Here is a 17,153-nt window from a genome sequence, read left to right as displayed (position 1 = left end):
AAATGTTCTGAATATGCGGGAGCCAGGAAAGTTTATGATCCAAAAGTAGTCCAAGAAATTTAATTTGCTTAACGATTTGAAGAGGGACATTATCAAAGCAGACAGAAAAGGGGGGTATTTTTCTTTTGCGCGTAAAAGCCACTACTTTGGTTTTAGACGTAGCTAAATTCATCCCATTAGACAACAACCAAACTTTAATATTATGTAAAGCCAAATTCAATTCCTTCGCAGCGCGCGATAGATTTTTGTGTGATAAATATATAAGGAAATCATCAGCAAAATAAAGTCGCTTGATAGATGAAGGAATTAAACTGTCTAAATCACTTATATATATTAAATAATAATGGACTGATTACGGACCCCTGAGGTAATCCCTTCCATAGTTTGCGATTTATCGTTTTTGAGGAAAAGTGGATAATAATGGATCTGTCTGTTAGTAAATTAATAATAAATTGAACTAATTTTAAGGGAATTTTTATTTTAATTAATTTTTCTTTCAAAATGTTAATTAATACATCGTCGTAAGCTGACGAAAGATCAAGAAATGTGGCCAGAGTGCAAGAATTAAGGGACTGAGATATACGGATGTCTGTTGTTAACACACTTAAATTATCTATGATTGATTTCTTTTCCCGGAAGCCATATTGATTAGGAGAGATAATTCTGTGATTTTCAACAAACCATTCCAATCTGTTCTTTATTAAGTGTTCTGCTACTTTCATTAAACATGACGAAAGAGCAATAGAACGATAGGATGAGATTTCAGATGGATTTTTGCCTGGTTTTAAAATCGGAAGGATTTTTTGAACTTTCCAGACTTCCGGTATAAATCCTGTTTCGAACATGTAATTAATTAGGGACAAAAAATATTCAACCGACATATCTGAAAATGCTTTAATGAAACAATATAAGATTCCATCAGGGCCAGGAGAAGAGTCTGGAAGGGAATTGATTACTCGATTTAATTCACTTACTGAGAAAGGAGAGTCCAGCCAGCTAGAGTGAGATGGATAAGAAATAAAGGAAGGCATTTCCTCACATCTGGCAACTGACGGAGGAGCTATCTTATCAGCAAAACCTATAATAATTTCTTCTGGAATATGTTTGGAACGCTGGGGAGTATATGACGAACCGAATTTTTTTAAATTGGACCATACGGATGACTGGGGAGATTCAGGAGACAAGCGTTCACAGAATTTTCGCCATCCAGACCGCTTTTTGTTTTTCAAAACGCGTTTTGCTTCTGCCTGGGCGCGTTTCACAGAAAGGTAATTTTCGAAAGACATACATTTACGGAAAATGGAAATTGCTTCTCTTCTGGATTTAACGACACTAGTGCATTCTTCATCCCACCATGGGGTGGAATGTTTAATCTTAATGTTAACATTACGTTTTTTAAGTGTTTTTTCTGCAGCTTTTATTATCATGTTAGGAAATAATTCACATTGTAAACTAGTGTTGACAAGGGAAGACTTAGATGCTTGAACAATGGAGTCTAATTCTGAAGAAAAATTTCTCCAATTCGCGTCTTTCGTTTTAAATTTAAAACTATTGTTTATCGAAAAGGAATGCATGGAAGATAGATGGTGGAAGGTAATTATTATAGGAAAATGGTCACTGGGAAGGGGATCTTTAAGAATGTTCCAAGAACATATGGGAATCACCGAAGATGAGCAAAGAGATAAATCGACTGCACTTTTCCGATGTTGAGGGGCAGTGAAACGAGTTGGAGATCCGTCATTTAGAATACATAAATTATAGGTATCCATAAATTCTAATAGATTATGGCCAGAACGGTTTGTTAACTCACTGCCCCAAGAAGGAGAATGAGCATTGAAGTCCCCAAGTATCATATACGGGGGACGAATCTGGGATATAAATGTTGACCATTCGTTTTCAACAAAAATTGTAGAGGGAGGGATATATATTGATAGTAATGTTATATCAGATACAACAGCTGCTACTATCTGAAAATTATTGGATAGAGTGTGGAAAATAATTTGTTTAAAAGGGATAGAATTATGTATAATAAGAGCAGTGCCACCTTTGCCATCCAGTCTATCATGTCTTAGACAATGATATCCAGGAATCTTAAATTGGTATGAGGGTTTTAACCACGTTTCGGAGATGGCAGCAACTGAAATATTATGTTCATCAAGTAACTGTACAAGATCAATTTTGTTGGCGAATAGACTTCTACTATTCCATTGAAGTATTTTGCTCAGTTGCGGATACATCGGGAAGGCTAGAGAGTAAAGATTTCATATAATCGGCAGCGTTGGACGGTACTTTATTGTTATTTGAAAGGATTGTAATTAATAGGGTAATTAAAGTTTGAATAAAAGAAGAATTTTCAATCATGACTTTAGGTAAGATATCGGAAGTGGAACAGTTTTTTAAGGCAGTCCCATTGGGAGCGTGGGATTTATTATTCCCATTCGGGTTAAGTAAAAGATCATTATGTAGTTTTTTATCGAAAGAAGGAATAAATTTTGGATTAGATTTTACCGGTTTGAAAATTGTTTCTTTGTGGGAAGATGATAGAGGGGATTTAGGGGAAGAAAAATGAAAGAGAGAAGCGTTAGATGTTATCTCTGCAAAAGATTTTTTCGTAGGAGGGAATAATTTAGAAGCCTGAAAGTAGGAAATGTTGTCTGCAGCCATTGACTGTTTGATATTTCTCTGTCTAGATAACTCTGGACAGGCCACACTAACAGCAGTATGGTTGCCCTTACAATTAATACAAATCGGGTTATTCGTTGTATTTTGACACTGTTCAAAGGGATGATCCTCTCCGCAATGGAAGCAACGAGGAGGGGAACGACAAATAGGTTTTGAATGGCCAAAACGGCAACAGTTGAAACATTGGATCGTCGGGAATCTGTATACTTCAACGGGAAGAGCGTTATAATAAATAAATACACGGGATGGTAATGTTTGACCTTCAAAAGTAATAACAACGGATTGGGAAGGTTTCCATATAGTGGTGCCGGTGGAAGTATCCTTGAAATTCAAACGACGTGCTTTTAAAACTTTTGGAGTTAATTGAGAGTCATTAAGAGCGTCTACTATTTCTGTTTCTGATAGATCGGTTGGGATACCTCTTACTCTGCCCATTCTGGTTAAATTGAAAGTAGGTATGAAAGATTTAAATTTATTATTTGAAAGAGAACCTATTTTTGTAACAAAATCATTAGCTAATGTGGCGGATTTAAATTCTATGGATAGTTTGTATCGACCTTCCGGTTTTATTGATCCATTTATAATACCGAGGTTATTGAGTTTTGAGCTAAAAATAAATTTACCAAAATCCAAGGGATGAATTATTTTCCCCTGTTCAGTCCTTTGGACATTAACAATAAATGGAGCTGAAGATGAAATAGAATAGAATAGAGTACCTACATTCGAACTGTGCGTGCACGCTAAAAATCGCTCTGCATAAATGATCAAAATTTAATAGTTAATTTACCGAAATAATCCAAAAATATTGGTGAATATATAACTGCGGAACAGTGGTGAACTTTTTATTGCGTACTTGTTTTAAAACGCCCGCTGATCAGTATCCTAAAGTGATCTTAAATCTGTGTCGTGTTCAGTGAAAGTGTTGTCGCAATTGTTATTTAGCGCAAACCGAATACTGTTTCAGTCAGGCTAATATCACATATTAGTACCAATATTATCACGGTTGCGGATAAATAGGCCGTGGCGTAGAGGATTGCAACTTTAGCGTCGCTCACTATTGTCGCGGAGGAGCTGAGTTCGCTCCCTGCTTAAAGCAACTTTTTTTTAAATAAAAGAAAAAATAATAATCAAAAACTATAATAATATAAGTGTAACGCCATCTAGTGAATTTCATCAAATACATTAAAATGAGCAAGCTAAAGAAAACCACCAAAAAAACACCATCTAGCGACTCTGATGATGACTACAACACAAATAAAATATTTAAATTCATGGAAAAAAAGTTTGAAGATTTATCGGAACAATTGATGAAATCTTTTAGAGAACAAATTAAAAATGAACTAAGAGATCTTAAGAAATCAGTAGAATTTTGTTGTAATAAAATTGATGAATATGAAGAAAATAATAAAAAGAAAGATACACTGATCAAACAACTGCAATCAGAAAACAACGAAATAAAACAGCAAATAAACAAACTGGAACAATTACACAAACAAAATAACATTGAGATACAAGGTATACCTTTTAAAGAAAATGAAAACTTACCAAAAATAGTCAATAATATTATGGAAACCATCAAATGCGAAATGGAATCATCAAAAATAACAAATATATATCGTATCAGAAACAGAAACCCTTTAAACAAATATCCAGCCTTAATTGTATCATTCCAAAACAAAGAAACAAAAGACAAAATCATCGACCAAAAAAGAAAATATGGTGTCTTGTACACTAAAAAAATAAATTTTCCGGAAGATAACAAAATTTTCATAAACGAACAATTAACGCAACTAAATAAACACCTCCTGTTTCTGGCGAAATCCTCAAGACTCGGCTACAAATTCATCTGGGCGAAAAACGGTAACGTTATGATGAGAAAAGATGAAACAGCTCCAATCATCCATATAAGGCAGCCGAATGACATCCCTTCAGAATAAAGGACCATCTAACCGCATTGCATGTGAAAATTACTTATATCCATCAAAATGTCTGATGAAAATTTTTTGTATGAAAATTACATTTGTAAAAACACTAGTGAACTAAATAATCACTTTAAGGACGTTAACTTTTCAATTCTTAATATGAATATTAGAAGTTTAAGAAGGCACTTTGATGAGCTTTGTATTCTTCTCGATAGTCTTGATTTTTCTCCTAGTATTGTCATTTTAACAGAAACGCAAATGAAAGAAGTAATTCCCTATAACTTGCCAGGATATGTAACTATTTCATCCGAATGTAAACATACTGGTCACGATGGAATCACTTTATTTATAAAAAATTGTCTTAAAAAACCTGCCTTCGAAATTCTAGACTTTAAAACAGCTAACGCAATTAAATTAACATTTACCCATAGTAATTGCACTTATTTGCTATTAGCTATCTATAGATCACCTTCCTTAAATGAATCTCTATTCAACAATGAACTTAATTCACTTATAAAAATGACAAACAGAAATAACTTTAACTTTTCAATATTAACTGGTGATATTAATATAAACATTAATGAAAACAACAAAAGAACAAAATGTACAAATGAATACTTAGATTGTTTGTCTTATGTAGGATATCAATCATACATAAACTCACCAACAAGAGAAAATCTAAATAATTCCACGACTCTGGATCACATATTTATCAAAACACACAAACACATTATAACTAAATCTTCAACTCTAAAAACAAACATTACTGACCACTACCCAACATTCTACGGACACAACATCTTAACCACAAATTCAAAAGAATACTCTAACACTGTTGAAATAAATGAAATTAATTACAACACATTAAACAATTTACTTCATTCAGAAAAATGGGACAACATACTATCAATAGCTAACCCAAATTCAGCATTAGAATTATTTTATAAAACTCTAGAAGCTTATATTTCCAAGAGTACAAATAAAATTGTCATCGCTAAGAGAAATTATAAAAAAATAAAGCCTTGGATCACTGTAGGACTAATAGTCTCTATCAAACAAAGAGATAAATTATACAAAGAGATGTTAAATTATCAAAAAGCCTGTCAAAAAAATAACACAAGTATTATGCCTTTCATGAAAACGAAATATTTAATGTACAGAAATTTACTAAATAGGTTAATAAGAAATTGCAAAAAGAAGTATTATTGTGAAAAAATTGATAGTGCAAAAAATGATACCAAAAAAACATGGAATATTATTAATGAAATCACGAACAAAAAAAAAAAAGTATCAACCGATGTCAATGAGATTATAATAAATGAAAATATTATAACTGACAAATCGACTATTGCAGAAAACTTTAACAACTTTTTTACAAATGTAGTAGATCAAATACTTGAATCTTCTAGCAAAATTGATAATACAATACCCGTAGACTCATCTTTACACTTAGACTCAACTAACGATTCAATTAACTCCTTAGAATATTTTTCACCCATCACAACAGATGAAATTGATAAACACATTGATGGTCTAAAATCAACAAATTCTACAGGAATTGATGGTTTATCAGGCAACACACTAAAAAAAAAAAACATTACATTTTAACTCCATTGCTACATATTTTTAATATATCCTTAAAAGAGGGACATTTTCCCGAACAATTAAAAACCTCTATCATAATACCAATTCACAAATCAGGAGAAACGCACATATTAGACAACTACAGACCTATTTCCTTGGTCTCAAACCTCTCAAAAATATTTGAAAAATGTATCAAAAATAGAATAATGAATTACCTAGAACAAAACAAAATTCTGTCCCAAAATCAATATGGCTTCAGAACAAAACTAAGCACTGAAGATGCAATATTCGATCTGACTAAAAAATTATACACATCTGTTGATCAAAATAAAAAGAGTTTAGCTATATTCCTAGACTTAAGAAAAGCTTTTGATACGGTAAATCACAATCTACTTATTAAAAAAATGAATCAAATAGGTTTAAAAAATGATACACTAAAAATTCTTACTAGCTATCTCAAAGACAGAAAACAAAAAACAAAAATAGGGGATTTTTATAGTACTGAAACAGGAATAAAAAATGGAGTACCACAGGGAACTGTGCTTGGCCCAATTCTCTTTCTAATATACATAAATGATTTATGTGATGTTATAATCCCTGGTAAAATTGTATCTTACGCAGATGATACAGTAATAATAGTGAACGGAAAATCCTGGCCTGAAACTTTTTTGAAGGCAACAAAATGTATTACATATGTCTCATCATGGCTAGAAAGTAATAGACTCTTCTTAAACTATAATAAAACATTTTACCTAACCTTTTCTAAAAATAGTAAAAATAAACCCCCTAATAACCTTAAAATTCGAATACATAACGTTAACTGTAATCAAGAAATATGCTCATCTTGCTTTGAACTCGGAAAAGTTGAAAAGATTAAATATTTAGGTATTGTTATTGATACAAAATTAAATTGGCAGTCACAAATTAATAATACCGTCTGTAAATTAAGATATCTTACATACACATTTTACAGACTAAAAGAAGTGCTCAATGTTGAAAAACTGAAAATGATTTATTTTTCTTTGGTGCAATCTTCACTCATATACGGAATAATAGGATGGGGCGGTGCGCTTAATGCACATATCAAACCTTTACAAATAATTCAAAATTATATCATCAAAGTTATGTATAGTCGGAAAAGAACATTTTCAACGGATGAGTTATACAAAGAATCTAAACTATTCTGTCTCCGTAAACTATTTATTTTGCAAACTATGAAATACATCTTTAAAAACAAAAATAAATTCGAAATAAATGAAAACAGAACCAACATTAGAAATAATAATGTATTTTATACTCCCCAAACGAACACAAAACAAATGCAAACACACTGCAGTTTCATTGGACCTCGTACTTTCAATCTTTTACCGAAAAATATTCAAGTGATAACTAAACTTCCTCAATATTTAAAAGAATTAAAATTATGGCTTTTCGACACAGCAGTTGAAACTTTTTTTATTTAATTTGTATCAATTTATGTTTCTCATAAAATATTCACCATATATTACATATATTACAATAAACACTTATAACTTCACTATACACTATTATAAACACTTTTTATACAAAACGCTTTTACAAAATGTATTCTTGTTTTTATTTTATATGCCCACAATTTGTTTATTTCTAGGTACAATAAAATAATAACTTAAATATATTACCCACGCACAGGCTGCGCCTTAGTGGGTTCCCATTATTCTTATTGATTTATATAATATTGTATGTAATTAATGTAAAAATTGGGAAAAATAAAGGAATTAAAAAAAAAAAAAAAAAAAAAAATACAAAAGCTCAATGGCTTTTGCTTCTGTAGGAATGGTATCATTATAACTTCCATGAGAGATTGGGGCTTCGTTTGTTTGTGAAAGAGATTTAATTTTAGGAGGTACATTTGACGGCCGGCGTGGTCTAGTGGTATACGCTTTTGACTACAGATCCGAAGGTCGCGGGTTCGAACCCGGCGTGCGCAAATAAATTTTATTTGATTAATTTGTGTTATTTCACAATTAATTAATTTAAAATAATATATAGTATATTTGCGGCACGTTCCAGAGTGGAAGATACTCTCAGTATCGCCCTGGTGTAAGACCACCATTCAGAATTGAAACGTTGCTTGAAATGGCTTTAGCCGTGTTTGGTGACCAGATCTGAATAGCCAGGTACTTCCCCACCTTCCTCTTCCCCATCTCCCTCCCCTCCCCAATACCCTCAGCCTCACATCATACCCCAATTGGGGATGCCATAGTCTCACTGGCTCCAGACGGGAGCAGTTGGGACTCTTGTGCGGTAATACTGTAAAAAAAAAAAAAAAAAAAAAAGGCAAAGCGGAGGTCGTCTTTTTCGGGAAGGAATGGTTACAGAGGTTTGGGAATCATCAGAATCGTAGACGTCTGCAATATTAGAAATGGACTCAGGGTCTGGAGGTCGATTTTCATCCTCCTCCATCTCAACAAATTAAAAAAAATAAAAATAAACAATAATTATTATTTTAGAAATAATAAATAATAGAAATAATACACGCAACTGCGTCGCAAACCAATAACAGAAACAAAAATAATTAATACGAAAAGGTAACAATAAATAAATCTTATCTGTACGCCGCGCCGCTGTCAGTAAGCCGTCAAACACAGAGCACTGGTAAACACGACTGCACACTACCGAGGTTCGGTGACTACCCTATGGTGCTTTAAAAATGCATGAAAAACTTAATTAAAAATCTCATAGCGGGTAAACAAAAGTTCGTGCTTGTTTCCAAAATTGAACATTTGTTATACGATTCAGTACACCAGGCAGTTTGATTAAAAATGAACTTTCAGATCCTGGGCAGAAAAGTTCCACAATGGCCTGCGCTGTAAATCGTTGCTTTGAATTGTTGATGCATACACATAAATTCTCTAGCGATTCCGCTCAACTACTTATGATAAAGTCAAATGCTATTGACTTGCCTACCAATGGATAGTGGACAATATCAGTGGGGACATAACACGTCAATCTGTTTGATTGTTGGCAGATGAATCATCTTAATGCGGTAAAGACCGACGATTAATTTAATTCATTCATTTAAGATATATATCCAGCTAACCCATTGGGCGCATTTTGCACCCGTCTTCTAAAATTAATTATAAAAAACCCTAATATAGTAGAACTTCCTTCTTCTTCTGTACAGCGCCCTTAAGGTGATCTTTCAAGAAAACGGCGGTATATAAATTAGCCAAATATTATTATTAATATTTTACTTTAGCGAACTTTACTTTTCTGCGCTGGATCTGGTTATTTCAATGTGCACTCTTAGGCAGTCAACTATCGACTCATGTCGTAGTTTATTTAAAGCACTCTCGAACCCTCCTGGTGCCAAAAATATGGTTACATGGTTTGCCTCTAGCCTCTCCAGCACAGCCAGAATACGATTCTAATAGTCGGTAGACAAAAGCCGCTGCTTTTAGCGCGGCCCCTAAGGTGTCACAACTTTTTGGATAATGTTGTTTGTTATAGCTTATCCGGGTTCATGGGGTGATGTGTGTTCGGGATGCGCCTGCCCACCAGCTGTGTGGCGTGCCAGATCGGGACAGGCTTATTTGGAGAGACCCTATGACCTCTCCAACTGAGAGACCTATTGCCTAGCGCCGCAGTGTGGGGATAGGTCTGATCCTTTTATGTGGAAAATTCACTGCTTAATGCAACATGTCAAATGAAATGATTTATATAAAATTGTAAAACTGTTTGTTTCCCCAATAAACTAAAAAAAAAATCCCTAGATTCCCACCCACCCCTCATACCCCACCCAGACCCCTAGATCAAGAGATTTATACAGGACCATCGGTTGTTTGCAATTTTTGTACTTACCTACAAGATCCAGTTGCTGTAATATATGAACAATACCCGTGACTCTTGTGAGGTAATACTCCATAGAGAGTGTCCTCAGTAGACCAGAAGGATGATTCCACCAGAAATATAAAGTCTTGTGAGAGAACTGAGGAACTCTCTCGTGCATGATGTGGTACATTACACTTTCAAACGTATAACTTGTCAGAGCTATTTCGTGCCGTAGTAGCCTCCACACGTCCAAAGTAATACGTCCTATTAATTTGATATCTTTGTTTATTTCTTGAGAAGTCCTTTTCCAGTCGGCTTTTTCTTCAAATGGTACTCTCGATATTTTGGACGCCATGTTCATATCTAAGACAAACCCTCTTTGAAAGAGAAACCCCCAAGAAAGCATTTCTATTTCGTAACCACATAAAATATCAGGATCCCATTTTGCGATTAAATTCAACACTTCTTCGAAAAGCAGCTTTTCATTTTCTACGAAAACTATTTTGTTTTTCTTGTTCAATCCCTCCATGTAAGAGAAAGCTGTCTCGTTGTATTCAGTTTTGAAGTGACCATCTTTTGCAATTATTATTCCACTTTCTTTCTGAGGTAGCACGTGGTTTACTGGACAGTCGTTATCGATGCAATAAAATACGGCTAATATCGGATCGAGAGCAGGATCTGGACACATGTCTCCTCTAGTAGAAGTCAAAACTTCTAAGACTATTACTGTCAAATATTCATTCTGAAAAAAAATATATATAAAATGAGAGTAAAATGGTAAGAAGTTCAATTCAATGTTTTCGTTAGTGTAACAAATTCATACCTCATGAATAGTTGGAGCATCTTGATAATTTTCACCGGAAAATTTGAAGCCAAGTGTCGTGCTGTGATTTGCAGTTTTATCTACAGTCTGTGAAAGAGATATATCCACATTGATGCATTTCTGTAAAAAAATTCAACTGTAAACAAACACACCAAATAAAAAAGCCATTTGAAAATGGAATTCCACCACAAATAACTGTTTCAAAATTTTAAATAATAAAAAAAATCAATCTCAAAAAAACATGCTCTTTTATTATACACTTCACTATTTTACAATGTCTTTTAAGACATAAAAAAAAATAAATTGATTTGACTGAGGATTGAACCTTCCTTCTCAGGAACTGCAGTCAACAACTCTACCAACCGAGCCGAATCCCGATTGGTTAAGAATGACATTTAATTTGTATACAGTAAATGTCATGTTATCCAATTTCAGAGAATTGCGTATATATACTCATGTGGGTGCGTGATTGCCACCAAAAGTTCAATGAGTCGATCTGCCGAGTTTAGCTCGATAGGATGTTGGGAAGTGGGTTAATTTCCACTTCCAAGATTTGCATTTATTCATTCGCGAAAACAAAATCTAAATTCAAATAGATGTTTTTAAAAATAAATTTATGTGACAGAAATTGTATGACTGAACTTACACTGTCAATTGGGGCAATATTTTCTTCTATTATTGGATCAGGCTGTTCAATTTCTCCCAAGAACATTTCTTGTGAATGTTCTATAATTGGTGATTGATTAAATTCAGACTGTTGACCGCACACAATGTCAGACTCATTGGACCCTTGCGACAGTTCTCTTGGGGTGCAATCATTACTATCTAAGCTAAGTTTCCTCGCGAGAGAAAGGCGCAATGAACGTGGTCTCAGTTTTCTCACTGGTTGACTGAGAGTCTTTATTTTTTTACCTGTCGATTTTATTTCTTGGTTCACATCTTCAAGCTCATTTAAAACAATGGAAACTCGTTTGCGTATGACAATAGTTTCATCTGGTGATGGCGTAATTACTGATGTATCAGATGATGAAGATAAACTTAATTCCATTTGACTATTATTCATTTCTTGACCAGGACTAGATGGAAAGTATAAGATCATTTTCTCTGGTTCTATCGGAATTTCAAGTTGGTTTTTTAAGTTTCTGGTCTCCGCTGCTTTGAGCCAATTCTTCACTTCTTGTGCAGAAGGAGGTCGCATCACAGGAGTTAAAACACAAGATCGATTACTAGCCAGGAGACTTGCTAAATCTTTAACATTCAAGTAATCTTGTGTAATGTTGTTTGATAAAAACATATTTTCTCTCCACACCTCTAGACTGTTTGAATTTGTAACATCTGATTGAAAAGGTTTTAGACTGGCTAAGGTTTTACTTTTTATCTTGAGTATGATTTGCCCCACTTCAATTTGATTGCCGGCATCTTTAGCGTTTGAGTAAAATGGCTGTTCGTGAATACAATGAGGAATACCGTGTTCATGCATTGTTGATCGGACTTCATTGAATGAAGGTGGATTCAACATTGGTACTAATACCGTTATTTTCTTCTTTTCTTTAATTGTACTGCATTTATTCATTCCCTTTTCTGTAACATTTATAATTCTTGATTTGGCACCTTCTGGAGAAAATGATGTATCATAATGCAATTTAACAGCAATGTCATCTTCCTTGATGGATGATTTTTTATTAGTTGAAGGTAACTTGCTAACATTCATTGGAGAATACTGGATAAAGTCCCCGTCAGCGAAACTTGTATCTTGATGATGCGTAGTATTATAAAAACTTACGATTCCTCTATCACTTTCATCAAGTTGAGAGTCTTCTAAGTTCGGTGTCAGGGATAATGATTCTACTTCCTTGTCTTCCATTAAAATGTCTGTAATTCTTGAAGATCCCGCTTCAGGAATATAATTATGACACCTGTCGTATGCAGATGATGTTAAAGCATTTTTTTGTACATTGTTGTCTTCATTGTAATCGGGAGAGCTTACAGTATTTGAGTTTTCATCTTCAGGAGAGTGGAATATTTTGTTTTCATTAAATTCATTTTTTGGAAAGAGAGTTTTAATGCATTTGCTTTTACCTTCATCTGAAAAACTAGAAATACTTTGGTAGTCATCATCTGATGTGGATTCTTGGGTCATATCAAAAGACTTTTTGGTCATAAATGATGTTTTTTTGGATTTTGAAGTGTCCAATTCTTGTTTCACAGGAAAACTCTTTTCTAGATTTTTACTAGTAGTTAATTTCTCAAGATGTGATGGTGATTCTTCGAGAGTCATTTTTAATGGCTTGAAATTACTTAACCGCTTGGCGGGAGATTTTTTAGGACTGATTGCCTGACTCCGTAGCTCATATTTGAAACCTTCTATTTTCATTTCCATATTTACACTTTTCTTAAGAGACTGAACTTGAGTTTCTAATACTCTGATTTGTTTTTCCTCCTCCTTTGTTTTAAGTGGTATTCTCTTTTTTGGCTTAGAAAGGCCAACTTTTAATTTTCTTTTTCTTTTAGACTGTGAAGAAGTGGACTGTTCATCTGAGGACAACACCAAAGTTTATTGAATTATTACCTAATCCAATTAATATTTAAAAAATTAAAATTATACTTATTAAAAAACTGTCAACTACCGTCAACATCCCAAGATCCATCCAACTGGGAAATATTTTGGACATTGTCCCAGAAAGTATCATTCCACACAGAAGATTGAGATGAAGTTTTATCATCATTCACGCTGTAAAAGAAATTGATAAATGATATTTCAATCCAAATAATACTATTCATTCTTTATAAATTACCGTATATCAATGGGATAAACAATTCATTATCTTTACGTCATATTGAAATCCTCTTCCGTAAATCTTTCGTTGAAATGGTGAATTTCTTCTTCAATCTCATCCTCCTCTACATCTTGTTTTGTCTGTGTTCCCAGAATACTATCCTCTTCAATATTGGTTTCCATATCTTTTAACATGTCCATCAGGTACATGTCATCACTGTCCACTGTAAGTCACCAAAATAATTGAGATATGAATTTAACCCTCAAAGCCTCCCACATTTTGCAACGTACTTCTCGTACATGAACTGTCAGAATGCAGATTGGCAACAAAATATTTTCGCAATACATTCGATTCCAGATAAAGTCGCTGTTTTTGAACGTTTTTTAAAAACAGCGAATTTTTTTTTGAAAGTAGATAAAAGACTTTTTCAGATTTTAGTATTATAAATCAACATATGAACGCGTGTATTCTCTCTTTCTAACAGTGTTTACTCATACCTTTTATGAGATCATGTCAGGCTGGGAGACATATCTCCCAAAAAGACTATGCGGGTGTTTGCTGTCTGTCAAGTATTTCTCCCAAAATTGCCAAAGGGATGGAATACAGATATGTACATAAAATAAAGTAATAATAAGCAAAATAACGACATTCAGATAAAATACAGGTACTTACAATTTACTTGCGATAATGTCTGATTCTGACTTAATTCTAAAATAGACTTATTGCACTTGCTTGACCTTCTTGAGACCCGGGACGTTGGATGATGTAACATGACATTGGTAGCATTGATGATTTGGCTTTCATCTGGAGTTTCAGCAGGATATACTACATTATTAAGAATAGTGGGAGGTTTTTCTTTCGATGCTTCTGGAGTAAATTCGATGCTAGACCTTTCTCTTTCTGTATCATTCAGAATTGAAAGAGTCATATTATTGTGATCGACAGAATCATTTTGCATTTCAGAATTAAGCGCCAACTTAACTAAAAGTTTTCTAGCGTGGTATAAGTGAGAGTCCGTTGGAGGTATATTATCTCTCACTTGAGTTGGTGTTGGAACAAGTGTTTCAGACATATTCATGTTATTTAGTCTTTGCTTTTCATCTTCCCATAAAGCCTCTAACCCTGGATTAGCACCGAGATTACCGTGGATTACATCTTTCCTATTTAATATGTGTTGTGCTAAGCAATCGCCTTCGAATTCACAGCAGCTTGTGAACTGAATTGTTTCAGGAAGATATTCATCTTCATTAAGGTATGAATGCTTGTCTTGCGTCATTTGTGCATTTTTTCTTCTAAACTTAATATACTCCAAATTGATAAAACTCATCCCGTAGAGATTAAAATCTAAGAAGAACTGCATTGTGAAATTAATATGAGCTTCATGAGGTTGGTAAGATAAACCTAGAATGGCGCCATTCTGCAGCAAGTCGGCCACTCTCTTGATAAACGAAGGATTGTAGAAAAATATTTTATAGAATTGATGTACTTTGGTGTGGAATCCATAAAACGGTCTAGAAAAGAAAAATAACCAGAAATTAGATAAACCAATGCATGTCTATTCAATAGAACTATTCCATATTATTAAACTTAATGTATAAACTTACATCCCTTGCACCAAAATAACTTTATATACATGCTGGCTCGTTGAATTGGCTTGTTTCAACGATATATTCAAAGCTCTGTCGATGCTGTTTGCTATCTGTAATAGATGTCAATACATATAACAGGATTTCAAATATACTCAAGCAGATATAAATAGTGGTGATTATTCAGTCAATACGTTACTTGGTATGCTGTCTTTGGTTCAGGATTGGGATCATCGCACGGAATATAGAGGTAAGGAAACACTCCGTGAATGTGTAAGCATGTTTTATTGCCTTGTGGAGTTGCTCCAAAAACTCTAAGGATCGGTAGCTAAAATAATTCAAATACATACTCAGAACACAATATAGCTACGTGTAGAAAAGAGTGAATATTATTTTCATTTTGCTAAGTGGTAAACAAACACCTGGTTGATTCAAGGAGAATTTACGAAACAATAAATTGTTAAATAGCAAATCTCTCCAAAGAAAAGGTACCTGCTTTACTTCTGACCCCCTAAATTCTGAAAACTGGACATCTAGTTCAGGGATGGGTTTGCTTAAATAGTAATCTGCAGTCACCAATCTAACAGAAAACAGAGCGCTTTCTGACATATCTGCAAAAAATTCATTATATGTATTTTTTTCTTTTCTTTTTTTAATTTTAAAAGAAAGACAAACATTCCCGGGTTATGAATAACCTGACACTATTAGAAAATCTCCTACTACCGCCACAGTAAGCGGAAAATATTGCTTGTGTTGTGATGGAGGACTTAGCCAGCTGAGTAATTGAACACACTATGCCTGGCTGGGACCCAAACAAGATGCCAACTCAGCCACTGACTGGTCTATTTTAATATATAAATTATTACTATCAAAAGACATCTTTGCTTGACTCCTTGTCATGCAGCTCCATCTTCGTGACAGGTAGGACCGCTTTGCACAATAAGAATATGGTATTTTTACATGTTGTTCACTAGAAAAATAAATTCACGGACGATTTGTATGTATATAAAGCAGGGTACTCACCTAACCGTGTAACCTGAAACGTATCTGATACTGTATCAAGTGAGTACGTAGGCACGAGTCTACTGCTCGCCGCTCGCGGGTGGAGCGCAGTGTGCTCGCAGTGACCCGCCGACGGCGGTTTCACTGCGAGCACCATAGCGAGCACTAAAGGCGGATCCGGGAGGTCGTAGCTGGATACGCGGTTACCGTGGACGAGCCGTACCCACTTGCAGATTGATACAGTATCAGATACATTACATGCTACACTCTAGGTGAGTACCCTGCTTAAGGCATTCGAATGACAGCAGCAATAACCAACAAGTCTTAGGGTTATTGATAGCCTAAAAATATATATATATATTTTTTTTAAAGAAAGACAAACATTCCCAGGTTACGAATAACCCAACAATGTTTGAAAATCTCCTACTACCACCACAGAAAGCCGAAAATGTTGCTTGTGTTGTGATGGAGGACTTAGCCAGCCGAGGAATCGAACACGCGACGCTCGGGTGAGACCCAAGCGCTATGCCCACTCAACCACTGACCGGTCGAAAATAATTACGAGCTCTTCTTACAATGTGCATCATTAGAAAGTTTAAAATAAATAAACATTTAAAACAAGGAATGTTTTTGATACCGACATGACAAACCTTTCATTCCTGCTCTGTATCAACACATAATAAAAATAAAATAAAATGTTCATCACTCTACTTAAATGCTTTTCATGCGTTATAGATAGATTTAAAATACTTTAAAGTATAAACAATATACTGCATTTTGGAGGTTCTATGCATGTTCTATGTAACTGTGTTTTGTAAATTTGACAGGTCCTGTCATGAGTGTCATGCATAGATTTTCATAGTAATAGGCATAAATAAACGGTGACCAGATAACTAAAAAAAAAAAAATTTTCATCATGTGATTTTTCAACACATACATATTCATCATATATGATAATTAATCA

The 17,153-nt window shown here is 34.1% G+C and overlaps 1 protein-coding gene across 1 annotated transcript in view; it reads right to left on the bottom strand.

Moving 5' to 3' along the window:
• The window catches only part of PolZ1 (DNA polymerase zeta catalytic subunit), a 31,697-nt gene extending 14,689 nt beyond the window's left edge, over nucleotides 1-17,008 (bottom strand). Inside the window, exons 1-10 of the mRNA XM_089632631.1 lie at nucleotides 16,840-17,008; nucleotides 15,680-15,798; nucleotides 15,387-15,515; nucleotides 15,206-15,300; nucleotides 14,274-15,112; nucleotides 13,656-13,824; nucleotides 13,452-13,555; nucleotides 11,471-13,359; nucleotides 10,825-10,944; nucleotides 10,032-10,743 (exon numbers count right to left, since the gene is read on the bottom strand). Coding sequence (XP_089488757.1) covers nucleotides 10,032-10,743; nucleotides 10,825-10,944; nucleotides 11,471-13,359; nucleotides 13,452-13,555; nucleotides 13,656-13,824; nucleotides 14,274-15,112; nucleotides 15,206-15,300; nucleotides 15,387-15,515; nucleotides 15,680-15,798; nucleotides 16,840-16,846 — 4,183 coding nt within the window. The 5' untranslated portion in view covers nucleotides 16,847-17,008. The remainder of the gene's footprint in view (nucleotides 1-10,031; nucleotides 10,744-10,824; nucleotides 10,945-11,470; nucleotides 13,360-13,451; nucleotides 13,556-13,655; nucleotides 13,825-14,273; nucleotides 15,113-15,205; nucleotides 15,301-15,386; nucleotides 15,516-15,679; nucleotides 15,799-16,839) is intronic.
• Nucleotides 17,009-17,153: the final 145 nt, after the last annotated feature.

The sequence above is a fragment of the Hesperophylax consimilis genome, chromosome 6, assembly GCF_061612785.1.
Source record: "Hesperophylax consimilis isolate HC1 chromosome 6, BYU_Hcon_1.0, whole genome shotgun sequence".
In the NCBI taxonomy this organism is placed as follows: domain Eukaryota; kingdom Metazoa; phylum Arthropoda; class Insecta; order Trichoptera; family Limnephilidae; genus Hesperophylax; species Hesperophylax consimilis.
This window is presented reverse-complemented; position numbering and strand designations above follow the sequence as displayed.